Raw genomic sequence first — 23,104 nt, 5'->3', positions numbered from 1 at the left:
TGCCTATGTTGATGCTGATTGAGCCGACTGCAAGCTTACTAGAAGATCCACAGCTGTTAATTGTACCTTTCTTGGTTCGAATTGTACTTTGTGGGGGGGTGCTAAGAAGCAACCTACTGTAGCTCCTACATTCGTAGAATTAGAGTCTTATGTGTTTTTTCTTTTTCTTTTTTTGAAAATCCTTCGTAAAAGTAAGGCTTCGTTTGATTTTGGAATTCAACTCTATTTACTTTATTCCATTTATCTTCAATTCAACAACACAATTATTACTTTTTCTTTTTTCTTCAATTTCTTTTATCTTAACTACTATTCATTTCTTTTTCCACAATTCAACAACACAATAATTACTTTCTCTCAACTATTTATTACTTTTTATCATAATTCAACAACACAATCATTACTTTTTTTTTATTTTTTCCCTCCACCTTATTATTACAACCTAATTAAATAAATATATATATATATATATATACTCGCGCGCGCGCGCACATACATAGTGAATGACTCAACTCAATTTCCAAACAACCCCTAAGTACTAAGTATTTTATTCGACTCATGCTGAGTATTGTTAATGTAATACAAATATATATTGAAGACATCACATTTAGATATACATAGTTAATTTTGCACATTTCTTGAAATATTGCAATCAAAATCCTTATTTTCACATGATAAATTTTATTTTTTGATGTGCTAGTAAATTTATATAATTGGTGTCCTTGTGATAATATAGACATATGATTAACTAATGATTTTCGGATATAAAATATTCTACATCTATTCTGATATTTGTTTATAAAATTATTTATTGTTCACAAAATTAAGTATGATTGTTACATTTCTTGATAGCATTTACCGTAAAAAGTAGTTAATTTTACATATGTGATATATTTTTAAGTAGCATTTTAATTTAAAAAAATTTCAAATTAATTTTTTCTATATTTTTTTTATTGGTTAATTTTTTCTATATTTTTTCGACAGGGTAATTTTTTTTCTATATTTCAATTGCATTAAATCAAGAGCATTTATTGAGTAGCATTTATTACTATTAAAGTAAATTTTACTTATATACTAGCGATTTCATAATGTAAATTAAAAAAGTACAGAAGTATGGGTGCTCCCGTGCAAGCACGGGTACAACCTCTGAGGAAACCGATCGATTTTATCTTTTTGTTTGAGTTATGGAATATGATTGAAAGAGAACAGAAGGGAAGAGGAGGATTTGTATGGAAACTAGTCTTTTAACTCGAGCATTGCACATGGCCTTGCATTTTTACTTTTCAATTAATATTTCGTAAATTTAGTTTTTCAAAATGTGTTGAAATTAGAACGTATAACTTGTTTTCTGTAAGTGCATACTTCGCACTAACTATTACACGTCAACTCTCGATTGCATTAAATAGATAAGAGTCGAGAAATTTTAACACAGATTAAAATGAACGTATTAATAATTAAGCGAGAAGCAACATATATGACTCACCCAATCACCTCGTGACTGAAAATTCTAGGAAAATAGTCTGGGGTCATTCATGCCTCGGAGGAATGCATGCATGAATAATTGATCCAATCTTTATTCCATCTCTTTTCTCTCCTTTATTTAGTCAGTGTTTTTTTACTATTCACATGGAAATTTTAAAAAAAATTAATTCAACGAACTCTTATCTAGGTACATTGGAGAATATATTTCAAAATCACTTTGAATGACTATCCGAATGATACATGTGTATAGGGAACGTGAAGGAACGACTCATCACGAGCTAAGGGGAAGGCCAACGATAAACTCTCGTAGAATGAGCGGAGAGCTCTCGTTAGCAAGAGTCTACTTTAAATACATATAATCGATTTTGCCCATCTGCTCCATTTGCCTCATTTTTCTCTATCTCTATGAATCCAAACAAGGTATTATGTAGCGTTTGGTAACAAAGTCAAATTTGATTTAATTTTATTTTGTTTGATTTGATGAGATGAAGACGAAAATAACTGAGAAAAGTATGTGAGATAATTTAAATAAAAAGATAAAAAAGTAATGATTGTGTTATTAAATTGAAAAAAAAAGTACTGAATAATTAAAAAAATTTAGTATTAAAAAATCAATTATAATAATAAATAAGAAAAAAATATGAGTGAGAATTTGAAAAAATAAATATAAAAAGGTAATGATTGTGTTATTTTCGCCCAAGGAGATGCAATCAGTCCCATACTAGATGATATTTTGCCGTCATAAATTGAGCAAGCTGTATATTTAAGAAAGAAAAAAACCACATCAGAATATCACTTGTCGTCGATTATCTCCTTTCTTTTTTTCGATGGCAAAGCTTTCATCGAATAGCATTTTCCTAATCAATGTGTGACTTTATTTGCCGGAGTCTATTCATAAAAAGCATTGTCTCGGCACAAGAATGATTCACGACCTCTGAAGCTAATAAGTCCTCCAACAGTCCTATGCTCAGAGCTCACTCCACACACTAGGTTACGAAGTACATGGGTCCATATGGGGTCAAGTATTGGGACTGATTCTCTGATCTCCTTGCGTTAATGAATAGACCCGAAAGCGGGGCTGGTGCTGTTGGCCGGCCGCGGGCCACTACCTCAAGTTCCCGAATGCTGTTCACTGATATTGCAGGCTGAACTCGAGAGTTGCTCTTCTTTGCAGATTTCAAGCATGAGAATAGAGAACTCTTCCACGACTTCTTGCGGATATATAGTTCTCCATGTTCTCTATTGTTCGGGGAGGAAGCGACACGGTAAGACCTGATCATGTGTTGCCTAGCTTCATTCAAGAGCTATGACCAAAAGCACAAATTGAAACAACAAAATGTTCAAGCACGATGCATGGATATGTTAAAGGAAATGAACTATAAGTATCAAAAATAGTTTTGATCATATCATTACCTCAACAAAGGCCACCTTGGCATTGAAATCGGAAGCATTACAATCCTCGCTTTCGTATATCGGGTGTACGGCGGATGGAGATTTTCTCATACTCACCCGGCAAGTGATCGATGACAATTAAGTTATTACCACTTTAGATATATAAAGAAGAACAATAACAACGATGACGACGAAGATCAGGAGTTGAAATATGAAGATGAAGAAAGTCTATAGAGTACTTTTAAGGGAGAAGAAGATGTCGATGAAGTGAAAACGTGGAGTAATTCAGCCATTAAATTAATCAGCATCATTGGAAGTATTTATTCTTTCTTTGGAAGTATTTATTCTTTCTCTGTTTGTTTATATAGTCGTGCAAATCGTTAATTTTTTCCGGTCATAAGAGTGTCCAATGAACCTTGAGCACAAATCGTCAATTAAATTCCTTTTCCTTCTCAATGGCACAGCTTTTTTTCGATTTCTTTCTTAATTTATTATGTTCACTTACTAATTTACCTTTTCCTTTGTAATTGTTCCAATTGATATAACATTAAATATTCCTTTTCAACGGCGATGAATGGACAATTTTCCTCCATCATGATCTACCAAAAAATCTTCCCAATATTGTATGTAGGTATCAATTGATTTAGGAAGGCATATTACGATCACACAAATTAATGCATCAATATCCTTTTCCTTCGTCACAATTTATTTCCTCTTATATAATCTACCGAAAATTCTTTCTAATCTTCGTATCTTCGTATATCAGATTATCAGTATTAGAAAGGCATACTAAGATTGCATAGATTCGTGCATTAATTTCTTTTTACTTTGCTATTGTTCCAACTATATATAGATTATTAAGCTTGCATTTGGTTCTTGATTTCGTGCAATGACTGCAAGTATTGAAAAACATATTAATATGTAAAAATATATATGCATGTATATATAGATGTGAAAGTAGATAAAAAAATTCATTATTAGAAGATTGATTATAAAAATTATTAAGGAAAGTATAATTATTATTAAATCAAAGAAAAAAAAAGAATAATGATTATAATATTGAGTTTGTGGAAGAATAGAGTTGAGTTGGGTAAAGTTGGATTATTATCCAAAAAACCAAACGAAGCCAAATACCCCAATAAGCGTACTCGATAGATTAGAAATTTTTTATTATATATAAAACTAGTTGTGAAGCTCGTGCGTTGCACGGGATGGTTCCACTAATTTGAAAAAAATTAAAAATTAAAATGAAAAATTGCTTGGAGAATCAAAAGTGAAACAAAAATAATAAAATAAATAAACAACATTCGCGTTTAGTTGTAGAAGAACTTACTTTCTAAGAGTTTGTATATATGAGTAGCAATATCTTGAAACTCACATCACCATGCAATCTTGAAAAAGAATATGAAAAAGCAAAAACTAGAGAAAAATAAAAGAATGAAATTTTTTGATAAAAATGAGAGAAAAATCAAAGTATAAATTTAATCAACTCACTTACATTTAGAGAGAGATATAACTTGACGAGCTCGTGTGTAGTTGTAAACGTATTCTTTAAGAGCTGAATAGGCTCTATGTAATAATTCATATGTATAACTATCATATATAATATAGATAAAATATAATCTGATTTGTTTTCTTTGTTCCGGTGAGCGAATATAATTTGTTTTTTGAAAAGAAAATATAATTTATATATATATATATATTATCTAATCTATTTTTAAGATATCTATAAAAACATATAATGCATATATAATTTTTTTATTATATATACTAAAGGTTATCCACATAACCATATATTAACATATTTTATATTATGCATGATGAATATATACTAATATATATACTTATTTTGGTGCTAAAATTCATTTATGGAATATTAATTTTTATTTTTAAAAAATTCGAGATTATTAGATAATATCTATACATATAATAAAATCTTCTCATTTATTTCAAATACATTATGTTATAAAGATTATAAAAATTAGAGAAATCAAGAAATGGGATATTTCGATGAGATATCTTTATAAAAATATTTTTTTATTAAAAAATAATTTTGAATCTAGAAAATTCCATATAAATCTATATAATATTATCTAATCTATTTTTAAAAAATAGATATCTATAAAACAATATAATTCATATATACTTTTTCTTATTATATATACTAAAAGTTGTCCACATAACCATATATTAATATATTTGTATTATCTATATTATGCATGAATATATAATAATATTTATTTATTTTGATGTTAATATTTATGTGATGAAATATTATTTTTTATTTAAAAAATTCAAAACTATTAAATAATATATAGTAAATTAAAAAAAAATCGTATTTTATGATGAGATATCTTTTAAAAATATTTTTAATTAAAAATATTCCGAAAATAAAAAAATTAGAAAACTAGAAAGTTCCATTTAGAAAATTCATATTGCATTCAACGGAAATCACTGTATTATGCAAAAAAAATTATGGCATTTTTTGTTTGATTAAATGAAACATTATTTCATAAGATTTTGTTGCTAAATTTATAATTAAGTATAATTTAAAATTTTAAAAAACTCAAAAATAAAGAAAATTTCATTAAAAAATGGAGAGTTCTAAGGCCATATGGGATGAAATATTTACTTTCATATTTGAAAATTCAAGATTATTAATGCCTTGTTTAGTTTGTGAGTGTTATTTTAGAATAACAATTCTAACTTAACTCTACCCACTACAAAATAAAATAACTCATACAAAGTCAAAGAGTGGGCCCCATTTATACCATTTTTTTCCACAATAAAACAACATAACTCATACAAAGTCAAATGGTGTGCCCCATTTATACCACTATTTTTCAAAATCAAAATCTGATTTTAAAATCCTACTATGAAATCAAACGCAACATAAATAATATATAAATTATAAAAATTAAAGAAATCAAGATATTAGATTTTATGATGAGATATCTTTTAAAAAATATTTTTTATTAAAAATAATTCCGAAAATTAAAAAAATTTGTAAACATAGAAAATTCATTTAGGAAATTCATATTGTCTTCAATTGGGTATCACTATAGTATCCAAAAGATTTTATGGCATTTTCGATTTTTTAATGAAATATTATTTCAGAAGATTTTATTGCTAATTTTATAATCAAAGATAATTTAAAATTTTCAAAACTCAAAAAATCGAAAAAATTTCATTCAGAAACGGAATGTTCCAAGGCCATCAGGCACGGCCCACTTCATATCTTGCTTATATATATAGATCAATGCCTGGGCTGATAGCCAAGACCATTTTGATTTCACCTGGATTCCTAGTTAAGCCAATCGGTATATCTATGTCTTTGCTCATACAAAAAAAAAAAAGAGACCCGTTTATGGAGGACTATTAAGATACTAATTGAGACCTTAATTCACTATTCTGGGGCACCTTCACGGTGGGCAGAAGAGGAAGAGTACAAGCAAAATATGAGTTCTTCCATAATTCGTTGAAACCCTATCATTTGTATATAAACAACCACGAAATAATATTTTTTATATGCATGGGTACTTATATATCTATAACATTTTGTCGATACAATCTTTCACCTTGATTAGTTGAGTGATCAAACTAGTATTTAACCCATTGGAAGAATATATCAATTCTCCTCTAATTCAAAAAAAAATCTCCAATGAATATATTTTATTTTGTACATCAAATAAAAAAAATAAGAATTAACAATATACCAAATATTTCATATATTACAAGATTCTATTTTGCAGATAGTTCAATCGATTGTCTAAACTAAAATTTTGGTCTTTACTTAATATAAAATCATCTCCCTCTAATCTATATATAATATTTTTACTTACCTCTAGAGAATGAGGAGTCTTATGATTACAATGTAATTTTGGTTTCTACAAGTCATAAAAAAACTTTCCTCTTCAAATTTTCCTCCATGTTGGAGATTGTAGAGCCCAAATATGGATTCTTTCTTTGGAACACGATTATGTCCACAATAATCAAATTCAATTTATTATGAATAATTTTAGATATATGATAATGTGACTTTTCATATGTTTAAGTGTTTTCGGCTTTTAGAGTCAACGTGACAATATAATATGGTACCAATTGTGATATCCTGATTGGTGGTGACACGCAAGATATCACAATGAGAGACATACTTCGTTCTATGTAACACATTCCGGTGCGTCGCTCCGATTTTTATTATTTTATATAGGTTTTACAATTTTAATTATACATTTATCATTCTATTTTATTTTCACTCAATGTAGTTATTAATATGGTGGAAAATAAGGTAAAATCAAGTTAAAAGTAACTAATGAGGGACACAAAGTCCGCTTTTATGTAGTACTAGATCATGCATGCCAGTCGTGTGCTCATAGAATTTTCATATGCAAATAATTTAATAACAAAATTCAAGTTAGAAAAACTACATGAGAAAGGTTCAAAAAGGACATGCGAAGGGGAGAAAAGTGGGCCACGTGCAGGAAAAGGTAAAAGAATGAGATCAAAAAGGATGTTGTGTAATAGTGCATGCTCTCACTTGATAATTAACACCCTGTTTGGTTTCAAAGTTAGATTTTAACTTAACTTAACCATAAACTTTTTAAAATTAAATAATAGTCCCACAATTTTTTCATTTTCAGAAACATGCCCTAGCTCACCTCTCTCCTCTCCATACCGCACTGTTCATCTTCTTCCTCTCTCTCCATCACCGCACTGCTCATCGGAGCTAGATCAAAATCAATTACTGACATGCTCTGTCAATTGAAGTTAGATCGAGCTCAATGACTGACATGTTCCTTTAATCGAAGCCCTCTCTACCTCAAATCATATCAGTAAGGCTTCGATTAGGCTTTGGTTCGAGGCATTGGAGATGGACACGGACACCAGAGCTTCGATTAGGCTTCGAATCCACGCAGAGGAGAACCGTCGGGCGGAGAGGCCGTCGGTGGCGGCGCGAATCTCAGAGAAGTGGTAGATGTTGGGGTTTATCGACAAGAGCTGGTCCTTGAGGCGGGAGAGAGAAGGCTGGGTTGAGCGGGAATCTTTTGAGGAGTAATTGTACTAACTGGAATTGTAATCGGCGAAGTTGATGCTCGTGAAATTGATTCCCAGGGATGAAGATTTCGAATTTCTCGAGGATGACGATCTCGCCATTCTCAAGGGCTTCGGTTCCGTGGCATTGATCGCCATTTTCATCCTGCACATAGATGTTTCAACGGATGGGTTAAGCGCACGCGATTGTGGGATATGGGGAGTTTTGCCGAAATTTGAGGTTTCTATGGAGAAGGAAAGAGTAGGCTGCCATGGCGGCGGAGGAGATGCGGCGTCGATGAACAATGCGGTGATGGAGAGAGGAAGAAGATGAACAGTACGGTGATAGAGAGGAGAGAGAGAAACTGGGGCATGTTTCTAAAAATGAAAAAATTGTGGGACTATTATTTAATTCTAAAAAGTTTATAGTTAAGTTAAGTTAAAATCTAACTCTGAAACCAAACATGGTCTTAAGAGATTTCAGATATAATATTTATAATAAGACTACTCATGTTCCTTTATTAGCTATTAGGATTTATATTTTATTATACTAAGCAATGGATCTCTTCTATCCATCACTGCTATCATGATTGTCAGAATCGCGATTCAAATCGTAGAATCGTACGATTCTACGATTTAAGGGGGAGTCATCGATTTCGATTCTGCTAGGTGAGTCGTGATTGTGGAATCGTGACCGAATCGCGCACTGAATCGAAGAATTGGCCCGATTCTGCGATTCTACGTTCAGGCCAGATTCGGCCCAAGCCCAGGCCCGAAAAGCGGGCCGAAGCCCAGACCCGAAAGCCCTCTCCCGCCCGCCCTTTCTTCCTTCTTTCCAATCAGATGAACCGTAATTTCTCCCCTCCTTCATCCTTCCAGTCGAACCTTCGAAGGTTTCGACCATTACCCCTAATCTTCGACGAAATCTTCAATCCACCTGCTTGCTTCTACGAGCTTCAATCGACAGTCCACCACCTGCTTCTTCCGAGAAGCTAGCTTGTCCGAGCTTGCATCCTTGCAGTTACTTTCTCTGCACTTCCGAGCTTCGATCGAGGCCGTCCATCCCTCCGGTAGCACCGCAACACCGATCGATATTTTTCCTTCGGTAGGGGCCGTCCATCCCTTCCAATCTAATCTATTTTTCCTTCGCACTTACTAACCGAGTGTTGAATGCGAACGGCTCGGTGCGAAAATGTTTTGTCAACATTTTCCAGATCTGTTCTCCACTTGCTACTGTAACCGTAAAGACTCTATCTCGAAAGCTACCAATACCCATTCACTCGAAACTGTTCTGCTTCGATTTCCACTTTCCGTAAACGCGCTCGCACGATGGAGGTTCCGTAGCGCCTCATAAGCATTGGCAGAATTGATGTTTTCTTTCCTTGTTCTGTTGCTTGTTGAATGCTAAGTTGCTTAATCTGTTGACTGCTACTTGGTTTCTGCGAAAGAATGCTTGGTTGCTTGGTTGCTGCGAAGTGTGAAAGAATGCTATGTTTGTCCCGGACAGGATGTAGGTGATTATGAAGATTTGGATGAGATTTGATCTGTTTATTCATTTTATGTTATGAATTATGAGCTATTTTTCCAAGGCACCCCTGTACTTTAGGTTGTGAGCATTTTTACCCCTAAACTATTTTTCGATGGCTTCCGAAAATTATTTTAATATCTCCGTGCTTCTCTTCCTGCACCCGTTTCGTATTTTTCTGTTTTATTTTATTTTTTTTAATATCTCAGGGCTTCCGAAAGTTCTCTTTTGCATTAACCGGCGTTTTGCGAGGAAAATATTTGTAATTTTCTACACGACTTAAAGAAACTTTATTGTTACAAATCCGTTACAAAGCGCCACCATCACATATCTTACTTCTATCAGGGAGTAATGAAGTACGGAGAGCTTGTATGGAGTATAGTAAACTCTTTTTCATTATAGTCATAAAGTTTGGTTGTGATCTAGAGTCATAATTCAATCGATCGGAAGAAGAAATATGAAGAACATGAACATAATTGATTTGCAAAAAATGGTATTGGATAAAATGAGTAATAATTTCACAAAATAATATTATTTATGATTTGGTTTTGATTTATTAAGATATATATATATATGTATATGTAAGTGATTTGGTTTCAAAAGGCCTCAAAACGGATTTTATAGCTTTAAAAGAACAATTTTTAGATTTTTTAAAATGCATACATATAGATTTGTAAGTCATTCATTGTTTTCTCAATTTTTTACGATGCCTTTTGAAAAGAATTCTTTCCTTTTTTATTTTTAAAATTTTTAAAACATATAAATATAGATTTCACAAAGAAAGTTCGACCTAATTTATTCATGTTTATATATATCTAGCAAACAAACAGAATTATTGATGTCTAGATTTTGCAAGAACTTTCATATATAACGAGAGATATTCCAAATTGGAGGCCGATGAAGATCCTTTCCCTTCATTACTTCCACGAAAGAGAATCTGTTCCAAGCGTGAAGCTCCCTTTCCATCATTACATTCACGACTCAGACCCGATCGACGGTCGATTTAAGCTCACAAAATTCGATGGACAAGATGCCAAGGTCCATTACAATCCGTCCCTCAGAGATGGAGAGCACTGTTATGGGTATTGGAGGACCCTCAATGGCAGCTCTGGCGCTGGGGAAGGACCCCATCAGTCCCCGAGCTCCCCTGCCTATCTGGCCATCTCATAGTTGGCTCGGCCAATACCGAGTCCATAGACCAGCTCGCACTTGTTAATTCTTCCCATTGCATGATCTACACTATCAGGAGAGATTTCACACAAATCATGGAGAATAAGTGGGCATAGTTTCCGGATACCATATTCAGATCATACCAGAAGCTTGTTTCTGCTGAAGTCCACTGTCCACCTCAAATAAATGAAACTAGCACTCTTTTTACTATATATCTATATATATAGATTTATAAGAATTAACCTTCGGTTTGGGACCTACTACCGCATTCTCAAACGAACTTTTAAACTTGCAACTGCATTGCTGTCTGACCAAATTTGTTGGACCAGTTTCACCCCAAAAAGGTTTTGCAGAGCATAGAGATACATAAGACATAACATATCCATCATGCAGAAAATAAGAGACTGTCGCCTGAAAGTCCAATGAAAACCCGAAGCAGAACATAAGAAACCTAAACAACTTGTATGAAAACACTATACCGATATTGTTATTCAACCCCTATACTGACAGAGCACGGAACGGCCCGCCTCAGTAATCGAAAGGCCAGCCACTGTAATTCATCTCATGATTCGGTTCGTGAATGCTTGGAGACCCACCACTCCCTCCCGACTCAGTGCGTTGTTGGTTGCTGTTGGAGCCCGATGGACGGAAAGGCCACCTGGGGAAGCGAGTCCTCCTACCCGGATTCTGATGGCCGCTTTCTCTTCCACCTCCATTGCTAGTGCCTCTGTTCTGACCGCTAGGGCTCTGGATCCCTTGGCCAGTTCCAGGATTGAGTTCAGATACAGTTCCTTGAGCAGGCATCTCGTATCGGCAAACAGGACAGGAGTTGTGCTGGACCAGCCAAGGAATGATGCAGTCGGAATGATATATATGGTGGCAGGGCATCATCTTTGCTTCTGAGTCGATCTCGAACTCCTCCTTGCATACAGGGCACTGTGAGTCAGACTGAATGTGGGCCCGCGTGATCCTAATTGTAGGCATTGCATTAATCGCAGATCGTGGGGCCGGGGGTGGCCCCCTGCGGTCATTCAGTGAGAGCTGTTCAATCAGTTCTTGCAGCCCCATGCCCGTGAAATACTCTTCCAGGTCAACATGCCTCGGCACTCTTTCCATTCCGCTGCGAGGAAATGCTGAACCAGAGACCGGCCCCTGGTAAACGAAGTAGGAACTTGGAGAAAGCTCGTCTTCCCATCCGCGGTCCGGGACCAATCCCGACCGTCCTCGCACATCAAAATTAGGATTTCTTCCAGCCATTTCCTCTCTCGTCAACAGGTCAACAAACTGCATCAGTCTGCTTCTCCCATTAAGGCCGTTTTCCCCCATTAGAGCATACATAGCATCGAATATCCGGGGCACCCGGGGAGGGAGATCTCTCTGATTAGTCATGAAAGCATCTTCTTCTGATGCAAAGCCCTGCATCTCACTTAGTTCTTGAACAAAGCCTCCATGGCAGTAGGGACAAATTACTTCTTGACCTCGGAGCCCGAATGACTGATTGCACTGATAGCACCAGTGCGTCTCCGCTCCATTATGCATCCTTATTCCTTCCTTTTGGATAGATCAGCCCAAACACCGAAATAAAACTGTCTCTCTTTTCTGTAGCAGAGGGAAAGAAGCTCAATCACATCAAAATAAATGACGGACTAAACAATTACGAGACTGACAAACCGACTCATCACAGTTTCGTAGCAATGAGCCAAAACTAGTACTAGAAATAAGCATTTACTGGAACGGAATTGGCGAGAACCCAAAAAACCAAGATGGGATTAGGATTAAAAAAAGATCAAAGTCAGCCCTGTGCCACGAGGTATTGCTGATATCACAATATGCAATAATACTATAAGCAACTGATAATAAGGAAAAAACCAATATCTTCAAGCAGCTGATAATACTTGCTTGATCACACGGTTCCTCAAGCAAACAAAAATTCAACCCGATCGACAAAACAAGAAAACGGCCCAGAACTTGAGCTCCATGGGTTTAACTAATCTCTAGAAATCACACGGACGAAACAATTATGCGTAATTTTGGGATTGATAAAACAATTATCAGTTGGAAGAACATTAATCAACCGATACTAAATCGCACAATCAAGGTCGAGAAAGCCACATCTTTCCAGCAACAAACATCGAATTATCCAAGAAAAATCGTGAAATTAGACCGAACTAAATCCGATGCAACTTTTGAATCCATCCAATAATCAAGCAACAAGAAGACACCGAACGAAGAAATGGTAATCGCCGTTCGCAGCTCCAATCGACTAGAGATTCATAGAATAGAATAGAATAGAAAGAATCTAGGAGGAATCGAACAGGAGAGCTTACCGAGAGTGGAGTGGAAGAGGATAAGGGGAGACGATTCCTTCAAATCATGGAATCGTAACCCTAGAAAAGAAGGAAGCTGACTGTCGGACTGATGGTGGAAGGTGAGAGAGGCTTTGAAGTTGAAGTAGACGTCTTTTTCATTTTCGTGGTTTTTTAAAATTTTTTTTTTTTGCTTATTTCGACCAATCAGTACATAATTAATTAGGAATTACCTAAAAAAGAGCAATTATGATGTCAGGAATTTTTTTCCCTTTTTTTTTACCGGAGAAAAATGATGAAGATTTTATAGCAGGATTTTTTTTTGAACGAAACCTTTCTCTTTTCTTTTTGATTTATTTTCAATTACATATTTATTTTCTGTCTTTTAACGTGCTTAAGAATTTAAGAACTATTTGAGTTTCGAATGCACATTTCTTTCACAATAATCTATATTTAAATAGAAACAAGATTGAGATTTTCTCATCCAATATAAGTATTATTATTACCATTATTATATCTAACCAATTGAAGGATAATTTTCGGCACATCATCCTCCAAAATTGGGCGTATATAATTTTTATATAAATATATGTAAAATACTAATTGTAGCATTGATGAATCTTTCTTTGGACTTAAAACTAAAAATGGCTATCATAGCTTGGGGAGTGCGATTTCATTACTTGACGGTCAAAATCGTCAAAAGGTTTCAATTGGAGATAAAGAAATCCAAGAAAATTTATTTTGTAAAATAATCCTTCATTAATGAAATAAATCGATCTTATACAAGTTAGGTGAATAACCAGAAAAAATAAATCCAAATTTTTTCATGAAATTCAACAACTACCTATTTGAAATCAATTTTAGCATAATGTCACTTTTTTTCCACAAATTTTAATAAGATATGTTGATGTGAGATGCCACATGACTCATAAAGGTTGATCGAATGGCTTGAGAGAATTTTTTAATAAAAAATTCTTGAAACCAATAGTGGGGCCTTGCCAACAGCCATCATAGCCTAGTCGAGTAGCCTTTGATGAAACCCCAATACACACGAATTATATATATATATATATATATACACGGTGAAAGTGAAAGGGAAAAGGGGTTAGAGATGGAGGCCTTATTGACGGCCACAACTCCCTTAATTAGAGTCGTCAATAACTTCAATGATCGTCGACGATTCCAATTACAACAATTCCCTTCTTTTCTTTATATAAATATGCATACAAACATACATATATATACACGCAGAGATGAGACGGCTACCTAATGATCTCATACTTAAACAACTATTTGGAGTTTTCTTCTTATTTATTTTTTTCTATTTTAATAATTATTTGAAATTTTATTTTACAAATAAATATATTTCATAAGATGTGATAATTTTCCAAATTTAAAATTTTCAAAAAAATATAATCTGATAAGATGATTATATATAAGATATTTACCCATTTTTTTTACTTGAAATTTTCATTTGCAAAGAAATATACTTGATGATATGTTATGTAATCTATAAAATACATTTTGAAATTGGAATTATTTAATAAATAAACATAATCTATAAGATGTATATGCCTACCATAAATATTTAATTTAAATTTTATATAAATATTTTAAACATGTGCGAGCCTCTATTTAGAAATTTCTCAAACTTTTAATTTTTACAAATAAATATAAAATTATTTCCTTTGAAAATTGTTATGTTGAACATGTTTTTCCAATAACCTTTCTATGTGAAACTTGGAAGATTTTTAAATGTTCAATTTTCCATTTCTTTTAAAATTTAAATAATATTATGACAGATATGATGTCTACATAAATAATTTGTGGGATTCTTTAATTGAGTTTATCACTTCATCATTAGTAAGAAGTACTAAGTAACACACAACTTGAAAGTTAAGTTCTTCACTTTTGTTTTTGTTCACCAAATAAGGAAAAAATTATGAAAATACTCTCGAAAGTTGATATTAAGAAAACAATAATGCAATGATGCAAGTACTACAAACCACGAATTATTTATTAATAAATCTCAAGTTTATGATTTTTTAAATACTTTTCAAAATATTAGTAAATTTCAAATTTATGAGTTGGTTATTTATCCTATATATATGTTCAAAATTTTCCAAATTCTTACTGATATATATATACATATTATATTTTGCATTTGTCAAATTTTCAAATAATGTAAATTTATTGAGTTATTCGATTTTTCAAATAAATGTATTCGATGTTACTCCATGCGACACGCAGTTTTCTTACCTAGTATAGTGTGAGAGACTCTTCATCATCTCCATTTTCCACTTATATATTGAAGCAGATAGAGGACCTTGAAGAGAGTTAAAAAGATTTTTATACTAAATATAAGAAAGTTTTGAAAAGAAAAAGAACGCAGAGAAAAGGTAGCAGGCCTTGTCATTAGTCAGTAGCGAGGCCTTCAATTCAAGATATAGATGAAAACTTATACAAAAGTATTTTGCATAGATACACACACACACATATATATATATATAAATCTCGCACCTCTTACTTAGTGATCAAAATGTTTCAGGTCCGATACCAGTGGGATCATCCGTGCCCCTTTATTAGATATTTAAATTTTTATATTTCAATGTATTAAGCTCATGATTCTCCCTTATAATCGGGAAAAAAAAAAAAAGACACGCTTTTTGGAGAGGCAATTGGGTGTCCCACCATGGTTCACTAGATGAGCATGCTACTGGACAGATTGCCGATGAAAGGAGGAATGCTTCATTTAGTGTGTATGCAGACCACGAGACAGGATGGAAATGGAAGTTGTTTGCCCATCTGATTCCTCAGCAAACACTCTTACATATTTCTTCTTTGCCGCCGCCAGCAACGAATCGAGGGCCTGACCGGCCTTTTTGGAAGCTAAGGTCGATGGAGAGTTTTCGGTGAAGTCTACATACACGCTTCTGGTGCGAGAGGATGAATTGCATACAAGTGCCATTTGGAATCATATTTGGAAATGGTAAGGTCCGCAGTGAGTGCGGAATTTTCTTTGGCTTTCACGACATGGAAGATTACTCACCAATGAGATGCGTCTACAGAGAAGGCTCGGAGGCTCAGGTTTCTGCGATAATATGCGAATGTGAGATGGAAACGGTAATGCATGTGCTACGAGACTGTCTTCGCGTGAATCTGATATGGAGCATCTTATTCCTCTTAACATGAGGCAGTCGTTCTTTACAGATGAAAGGGAATGATGGCTGATCAGTAACCCTTCCTGCTCGGTTCCGGTGCCGGATGACATCTCGTGGGCTCTTATATTTGCTGTAACTTGTTGCTTTTCTTGGAATTGGCGCAACAAGTCGTTATTCGAGCTAGGATTCACATATCCTTACGAACCTGTGGGAGCTATATTTAAGGTGGTGAAGAATTTTATTTGCTCGAACTCTGATGTATCTAATAGTCGCTCACAGGGATGTTGAGAGTGGAAGTTAGTTGATTGGAGTAGTCCGGACGTTGGTTGGATAAAGGCAAATACAGACGGTGCAGCTAAAGGCAATCCTGGCTTAGCGGGTGCAGGTGGCCTAATCCATGACCAGAATGGCAAATGGTTAGGGGGCTTCGCAGAAAATATAAGGATTGCCACGTCAATCCTTGCAAAACTTTAGGCGGTTAAGACGGGACTCGAGTTAGCGTGGGACTTGGGAGCCAGGAAGGTAGTACTCGAAGTCGATTCTGAGGTTGTCTTTTTCTTTATTTGTTCGAACAGAGAGCAGGGTAGCGCCAATGATGCCATCGTTAGAGATATTCAAGCTTTACTCCTTGGAATTGTACAGTCTTGGTAGAACATGTTTATAGGGAAGGTAATAAATATGCGCATTGACTAACGGAATATGCGCTGACACTCCCATATACTTAGCGCCTACCCGCATGAGCTCGATCTTGTTCTTTTTTAGATATTATAGAGGCCATCACGCCTCGCCTTTGTACTCGTTAATTTTTTTTTTGTGTGGACATTATAGGGATCACCATGCTCACCTTCATATTCGTTAATTTTTTTAATGCATTTGGGCTTCTGCCCCATATTTTCACCCAAATAAATAACTTCGCATCTTAAATTCAGCTGACGTACTTGAATAATGCACATTGACTTGTTTGTTAGGGTAGTAAAAAAACATATTAACTTCACCTCTTCTTCTCCATAAGAAGTTAATGCATATCATTAATCGAACCCGCGAAAAGTTGCGGTCCTTGCGATAAAACGATATGAGCCCCAGAATCCTTGTCTTCATATCATTATGACACAAATCAATAGATCAACTTCCATCCAGCGTCCAACCGCACTTTTCACGAGTCAACGCACACAAATCTGATGCGCAAGTCGGTCCTTGATTATGTCCGAGCAATGGTACATTGTAACACAGATGATTCCAAAGATCGAATAGCAGCTTCTTAGTATGAACGTAATAACATGGCGCAACCGGAAAAAAACATTGCATTCTCATGCCAATTTATAGCCTAAAACATATGAACAGGCCCCGGACAGCAGATATGCCGATGAACTGAACAGACAATAACTAGAAGCTATGCAGACTATAAAGCACCTAACCGAGAACTACCGAAACTACTGGCTAGTTCTTAAACTAACTGTCTAAAGAGGCTGCAGGACGAAAGGAATAAAGATCATGTCACTGGACTAGTTTCTCTGATTACTTACACCAATTACTTGCTCGTGATCTTGCTTGAAATCTTCACCAAGAAGCACCCTTAGAGCTTCTTTTATGGCATTTTGCTCCTATGCATACGGACCGCTCAGCCCAGCCATGTCGAGGAAAGCATCGGGGCTTGTAGCACTAAGATGATTCATCATCTCTTCATTTGGACCGTAATTGGCCAAGGACTTCCCGCCTGCTTTGGGCATAACCTGATGTCCTGTGCAAGACAAATAAAGGAAAGCTGCAATGAGTAAATTGGCTACTTTGCTTCCCAGATTCAGTAAAACCATCAAATAAGACAATGCAGACTTGATCTCAATCTTACCGAGCATAGTGTCAGCATTTTTTGGCTCTTGCAAGGCGCTTCTGTTCATGAGATAGTACCCATTTGTTAGTGATGCAGCACGGCTACTCAAAGGAGGATTCCGGACATTTTGAGCATCCCATGGTGTAATAGTATGATCCGGAGGCGAGGTAGATCCTTCGAAGTTAGAAACATTCCAAGTTCTTGAAAAACTTCCTTCAGACTTCTTTGAAGCACGGCTCTCATGAACAACTGCTTCTAGTAAACCACTGCTTCGCGGTGAAGGATAATCTCTATGAGTTTGCTCAGTCAGGGGAGAGTAGATTAGTACATTTTCTGATTCACGAGGAGTCAGAGGCGGGGTCATAAGTTGACCCCAGGGATTGTCTACTTGAGTTTCCGAAAGATATTGGAGTGAAGGGAGCTCCATCTTCGTTGCCCATGACAGTGGCTCCGAAGAAGAAGGATTGCCATTTATATAGGCATGGCTGCCCAAAGGAACATCTGGAAGCAATTGATTATTCATTTCGAGATCATCCACATAAGAGGATGATGACGATGAAAAGGTAAAAGCTTCATAGTTTCTGTCATAAGATTCGCTGCAAGATTCACCAAAAGGAGGGAAGCCATTGCTGTTGAATACAGGGTATGGGGTCTCCCATTCTGGAGGGTGTTTCGGTAGATGACTTGCTTGGAACGAGTTGCTGTAGTTCATGAAGCCAACCGCTTGTCTTGGATGACTTGCTTGGATTGGAGTGCTGCAGTTCGTGAAGCCAACCGCTTCTCTTGGAAACAAGGTAGACAGATAAGATGAGAAGCCTCGGTTACCGAGTTCGAGACCTTTGAAACCCACATCTGGGATGATCCTGACATTGTCTGCCTGAAATAAATCAGGATGGTTTTTGCCACCCGTAGGAAAGATAACCATGTTCTGACCTTCTTGGCTTTCAGCTGATAACTGAAGGCACAAGTCAGAAGGGTATAAAGGCATCCCAGCTCGCTGGAGTCGTTTGGTTCTTGTGTTCCAGTAATTCTTTATCTCATTATCGGTTCGTCCAGGCAACTAAGGCAGGAAAAAATTTGTCATGTATGAGTTTTTCAGTAGGAAAGTGAAAGGCAAAAATGACATAACTTCGTCAAAAGCTTAAAGGCGGTAGAAGAGAAAACGTGTAATGCATTAACATAATGATCTTGCAGAAGCATTAATGCAGAGCTTATCTAAAACAGATCCAAGACAAAGTACAGCCTACAGGGTCAGGCATCACTCAACCCGTTTCCAAATCCCGATAACTGGTTGGATTGAAGTCATGTTGTTGCAATGTAAAACAATTTTCATTGTAAGGTCTCTGTTAACCAGAGCTTTTTCTGCAAATCAGAAGAAGAATCTGTTCAGCTCAATCATTATTCATCATTGCTTTTTCTTTTTTCTTTTTATGAGAAAAGAAGCTAAAATGTTACTTTCGTCGGAAGAGTTTAAGTTTGATACGAAAACTGCTTTCTTCTTCGTCTTGATTCCTCTTATTCATCAAAAAAATTTCACCTCTATCGTTCTTGGGTGCGGGAGCTCTGGGTAGTGGCTTTTGTGATGATGGGTATGAATTGGGTAACAATGCATTGGTGGATCAAGAACTAAGGGCTTGGCTCGGGATTGGGTTCGCATAGGAGAAACAAAAGTCGATCAACATGATTTCCACGCAATGGTGGATCAAGAATATAAGGGCTTGGCTCGGGATTGGGATTGCATCGTTGAAACAAAAGTTGATCAACAAGATTTCCCTTTCGGTCTTATGAATTGTTCTTCGTTATCTGTGTGCGTCTCCACATTGATATCACAGCATTGTGTATTCAAGACCAATACTTCTAGGCTTCAGCATAGGACTAAAATCCGAAACTAGAGAATGGAAAACAAGATTAAAGCAATACTTATGTCGAAGATAAGTATAAAGCAACGAACCTCCATGGCCATACGAGCCCATTTGTTCCCCATCTTCGCGTGCATTTCAGCAATAAGCCGCTCTTCCTCCGGAGTAAAAGGGCCTTTCTTCAAGTCAGGCCTGAGGTGATTCGCCCACCGTAAGCGGCAGCTCTTCCCGCACCTAGAGAGTCCGGTGTGCTTCTGGATAGCGTTCCAGTTGCCCTCGCCGTGCTTGGTGACATACTCGGCCAGGATCTGGTCTTCCGCTGTAGTCCAAGGTCCTTTCTTGAGGACCACCCCACCGACACCCCCGTCGCTACCTTCATCGCTAGACGACGAGCTCTTCCGCTGCTTGCGGATTCTTTTGTCCTCACCCTCATCTTTCATTCTTCTCATCTCATTCAACTGCACCACACATTAAAGAAGAAAATTCATCTTATCCCGAAATTCATCTTACCCCATTTCGGCTTCGGTTTGACTCTGGCCATGCCGTTTTCTACTGTGCATGTAAAACTTGGAGCTCAATTTCTTTTTTTTTTTTTTAATTTCATCTTTCTATTTAAAAGATATATATATATATATATATTTAAAAATATAATCTCTTTTTTTATATTTAAAATAATAATAATAATAATCTTGAATGTGAACATAAAGATATGCATGGAAATTAAGCATCAATTTTCCATCATTACTCCTCCAACCTAGTTCATGTTTGGAAACAGTGGCATGCTGAAGCTGCATTGCACCGGCCGGACTGGAAATATTACCATGAGAGGCAGAGTCCAGTACGAGAGAACCGATCGTCCACTCGAGATCTCTCAAATCGAACCACTCCCAGAGCTCCTCAAACATATCAGTCGACCCCCGCGGAAGCGATGATATCATTCAGCAGCACTCAACCCCCCCTCCAAATCTCAACTCAAAACTCAAAACCTCACCCAAGGGCATTAGCAGAGCAGCAGGTGGACTCCGTAAGTAGCAGCCGTAAGTTATATATATCTACACAGAGAGAGATGTATGTACAGATTATCTACAAGAGCGGATTCGGGAAATCTTTGGAGGAGAAGATCTCGCCATCTTTATTCTCTGCTCTCTCTCTCTCTCTCTCTCTCCCCCTTTCACTGAGCAGCTGAGAACTCAAACAAAGAGGAGAACAGAAGATATATGAAGGGAAGGGAGGAGGGGGGAGGAGAAGGGAAGGGAAAATGGGGGTGGTGGGCCCGGGGGTGCGATGGGGCCCACACTGCGGCTTGGGATTTTTTGACTGGGATTTGATCTGCGCTAAGCGCATTTAGGGAAGTGATTAAGTGCTAATGGGGGTTCCTCATTAATGCGGGTGCCCGTGGAGGCCACGCGCCCCGGAGGGGGGGGAAGGGAGGGAGAGCCGTTGGAGCCGCGGCCGCTGGGTGGGACACGCGTCGTCTCCTGAGTGGTCGGATTTCGTCGTACGTGGAGGGGGTACGGACTCGGTTGCTTTCACCGAGTCAAGCTATGACTGATTATCAGGAAGAGCTGAGATGACCAAGTAAAGCAGGTGAGTCGGTCCCTGAGGTTTGGCTTTTCACGCCTGAATACCCAAACTTATGTTAGTGTTTCAATTCAGTCCCTGGTCCGAGTCGGTTCAAACTTCAACTTTTTTTTTTTGCCCTTTTTGGCCGTAAGAAGACTTCATTTAATCATTATCAGGAAATCTCGAAGAGCATGACTTGAGAATTGTCCACGATTCGAACATTAAAGCATGGAAAATCCTGTAAAATATCAAAGAAATGGGTCAAATTGCAATTCGAGTTAAGTAACTCATACATAAATGATCAACTTAAACCCAAATCATGGTAGCGGGTATTGAATTTCGATAATAAAGATGAATTGAATATTTCGATTATTTTGGATCCGCATTCGGTATTCCTCGAGTTTGTAGAAGTTTAACTTACTTAACAATAAGGATGAGATGCTTCTCTTTACTTAATTTTTTTTATCTAGATTCTCGTTGTGATTTGATTGAAGAATTACGCGGACTAATACATGCGGATATTTGTAGAACCGTGGAATTTTCTAGAAGGCACTTGTATCTATCAAATATTTTTATTATTTTTTAGTTAATTAAGAAATCAAATGATCACGATTTAATATATGTAGTTCATTGAATCAAGTCAGAATTCGAGATGTGTTAAAATTACGGTTGGATATACATTTAGATATATACATGCAGTATGTTCACATTTAGATACTCTGATTAGCTATTGATTATATAATATATTCTAATTTGAATGATCACAAGTTCTAAAAATCAGTTGAACCAAAATGACGACATATTGGACGATATGCTTTGATATTTTTAAACATGTAAAAATAATGTTTTGACATTGAAATACATTAATCTAACTGTCAATAACTATTTAAAATAGCCCAGGAATAATAATTATGTAAATTTTTCAAACAGAAAGGAAATAAAGCGATGACCGATTATCAGGAGGGGCTGAGCTGACCAAGAAATAAAGCGATGACTGATTATCAGGTGGGTGGGTCCCTGGGATTGGTTTTTCACGCCGAGGTACCCAAACTTATGTTCGTGTTTCAATTCGGCTCCTGGTCTAAGTCGGTCAAAGTTCAAAGTTCAATTTTTTCTTTTGGCAATAAGAAGACTTCATTTATTTTCTTTTTCCTTTTTCTTTCTGGCCTGTAGACTTCATTTATTCATTATCAAAAAATCTTACACTGCATTTGTTATTCACGATAGGATCAAAGAACTGAAGATCCTAAGATAATAAAGATAATAAAAAAAGATGTCAAATTTTATTCGGAAATTGTAATTCAGATTTAAATGATCAATTAAAGCTCAAATCATGATTGTAATTGAATTTCGATAATGGCAAGGATTTGGATCTTTCGAGTGTTTTGGATTCACATTCGGTATTTCTCTAGTTTGCAAAATTTCAAATTATTTAACAGTGATTATGATTTATTTATTTTATCGAATTAAGAGAGTTGATATATCCGGATATTTGTAGATATGTAGAATATTCTGGAAGGCACTTGTATCCAAATATTTATATTATTTTTTTAGATAATCTAGCGAACGATCACAATTTAATACATCTAGTGCATAAAATCAAATCGGATTTTTACAAGGTCACATGTTAAATTTACACTTTGATATTTTAGATCTTTACATGAAGTGCGTTGACATTTTCTTTTCTTGGATAGGAAGTATGTTGACATTTTGATATTCTAATATGGTAAAGTTGTCTATATATATATATATATATATGGAAAGATTATATATATATATATATAAAGTTG

General features: G+C 35.8%; 2 protein-coding genes across 3 annotated transcripts; both read right to left on the bottom strand.

Moving 5' to 3' along the window:
* Nucleotides 1-10,875: 10,875 nt before the first annotated feature.
* On the bottom strand, nucleotides 10,876-13,081 carry LOC116200990 (E3 ubiquitin-protein ligase RZF1-like). Its single transcript, XM_031532033.1, has 2 exons — nucleotides 12,925-13,081; nucleotides 10,876-12,196 (listed from the first exon to the last, which is right to left on the bottom strand). The coding sequence occupies exon 2, from the start codon at nucleotides 12,134-12,136 to the stop codon at nucleotides 11,126-11,128; it is 1,011 nt and encodes a 336-aa protein (XP_031387893.1). The 5' UTR covers nucleotides 12,137-12,196; nucleotides 12,925-13,081; the 3' UTR covers nucleotides 10,876-11,125.
* Nucleotides 13,082-17,137: 4,056 nt separating this feature from the next.
* Nucleotides 17,138-20,953, bottom strand: LOC116198646 (transcription factor GAMYB-like). 2 transcript variants are annotated; one of them, XM_031528843.1, is made up of 4 exons: nucleotides 20,506-20,953; nucleotides 19,844-20,209; nucleotides 17,911-18,952; nucleotides 17,138-17,802 (listed from the first exon to the last, which is right to left on the bottom strand). In XM_031528843.1, the coding sequence occupies exons 2-4, from the start codon at nucleotides 20,198-20,200 to the stop codon at nucleotides 17,666-17,668; spliced, it is 1,536 nt and encodes a 511-aa protein (XP_031384703.1). In that variant the 5' UTR covers nucleotides 20,201-20,209; nucleotides 20,506-20,953; the 3' UTR covers nucleotides 17,138-17,665. The 2 variants fall into 2 exon arrangements, with proteins under 2 accessions (XP_031384703.1, XP_031384702.1); XM_031528842.1 differs by having other exon boundaries at nucleotides 20,572-20,953.
* Nucleotides 20,954-23,104: the final 2,151 nt, after the last annotated feature.

This window comes from Punica granatum, chromosome 3, assembly GCF_007655135.1.
Source record: "Punica granatum isolate Tunisia-2019 chromosome 3, ASM765513v2, whole genome shotgun sequence".
Lineage (NCBI taxonomy): Eukaryota > Viridiplantae > Streptophyta > Magnoliopsida > Myrtales > Lythraceae > Punica > Punica granatum.
This window is presented reverse-complemented; position numbering and strand designations above follow the sequence as displayed.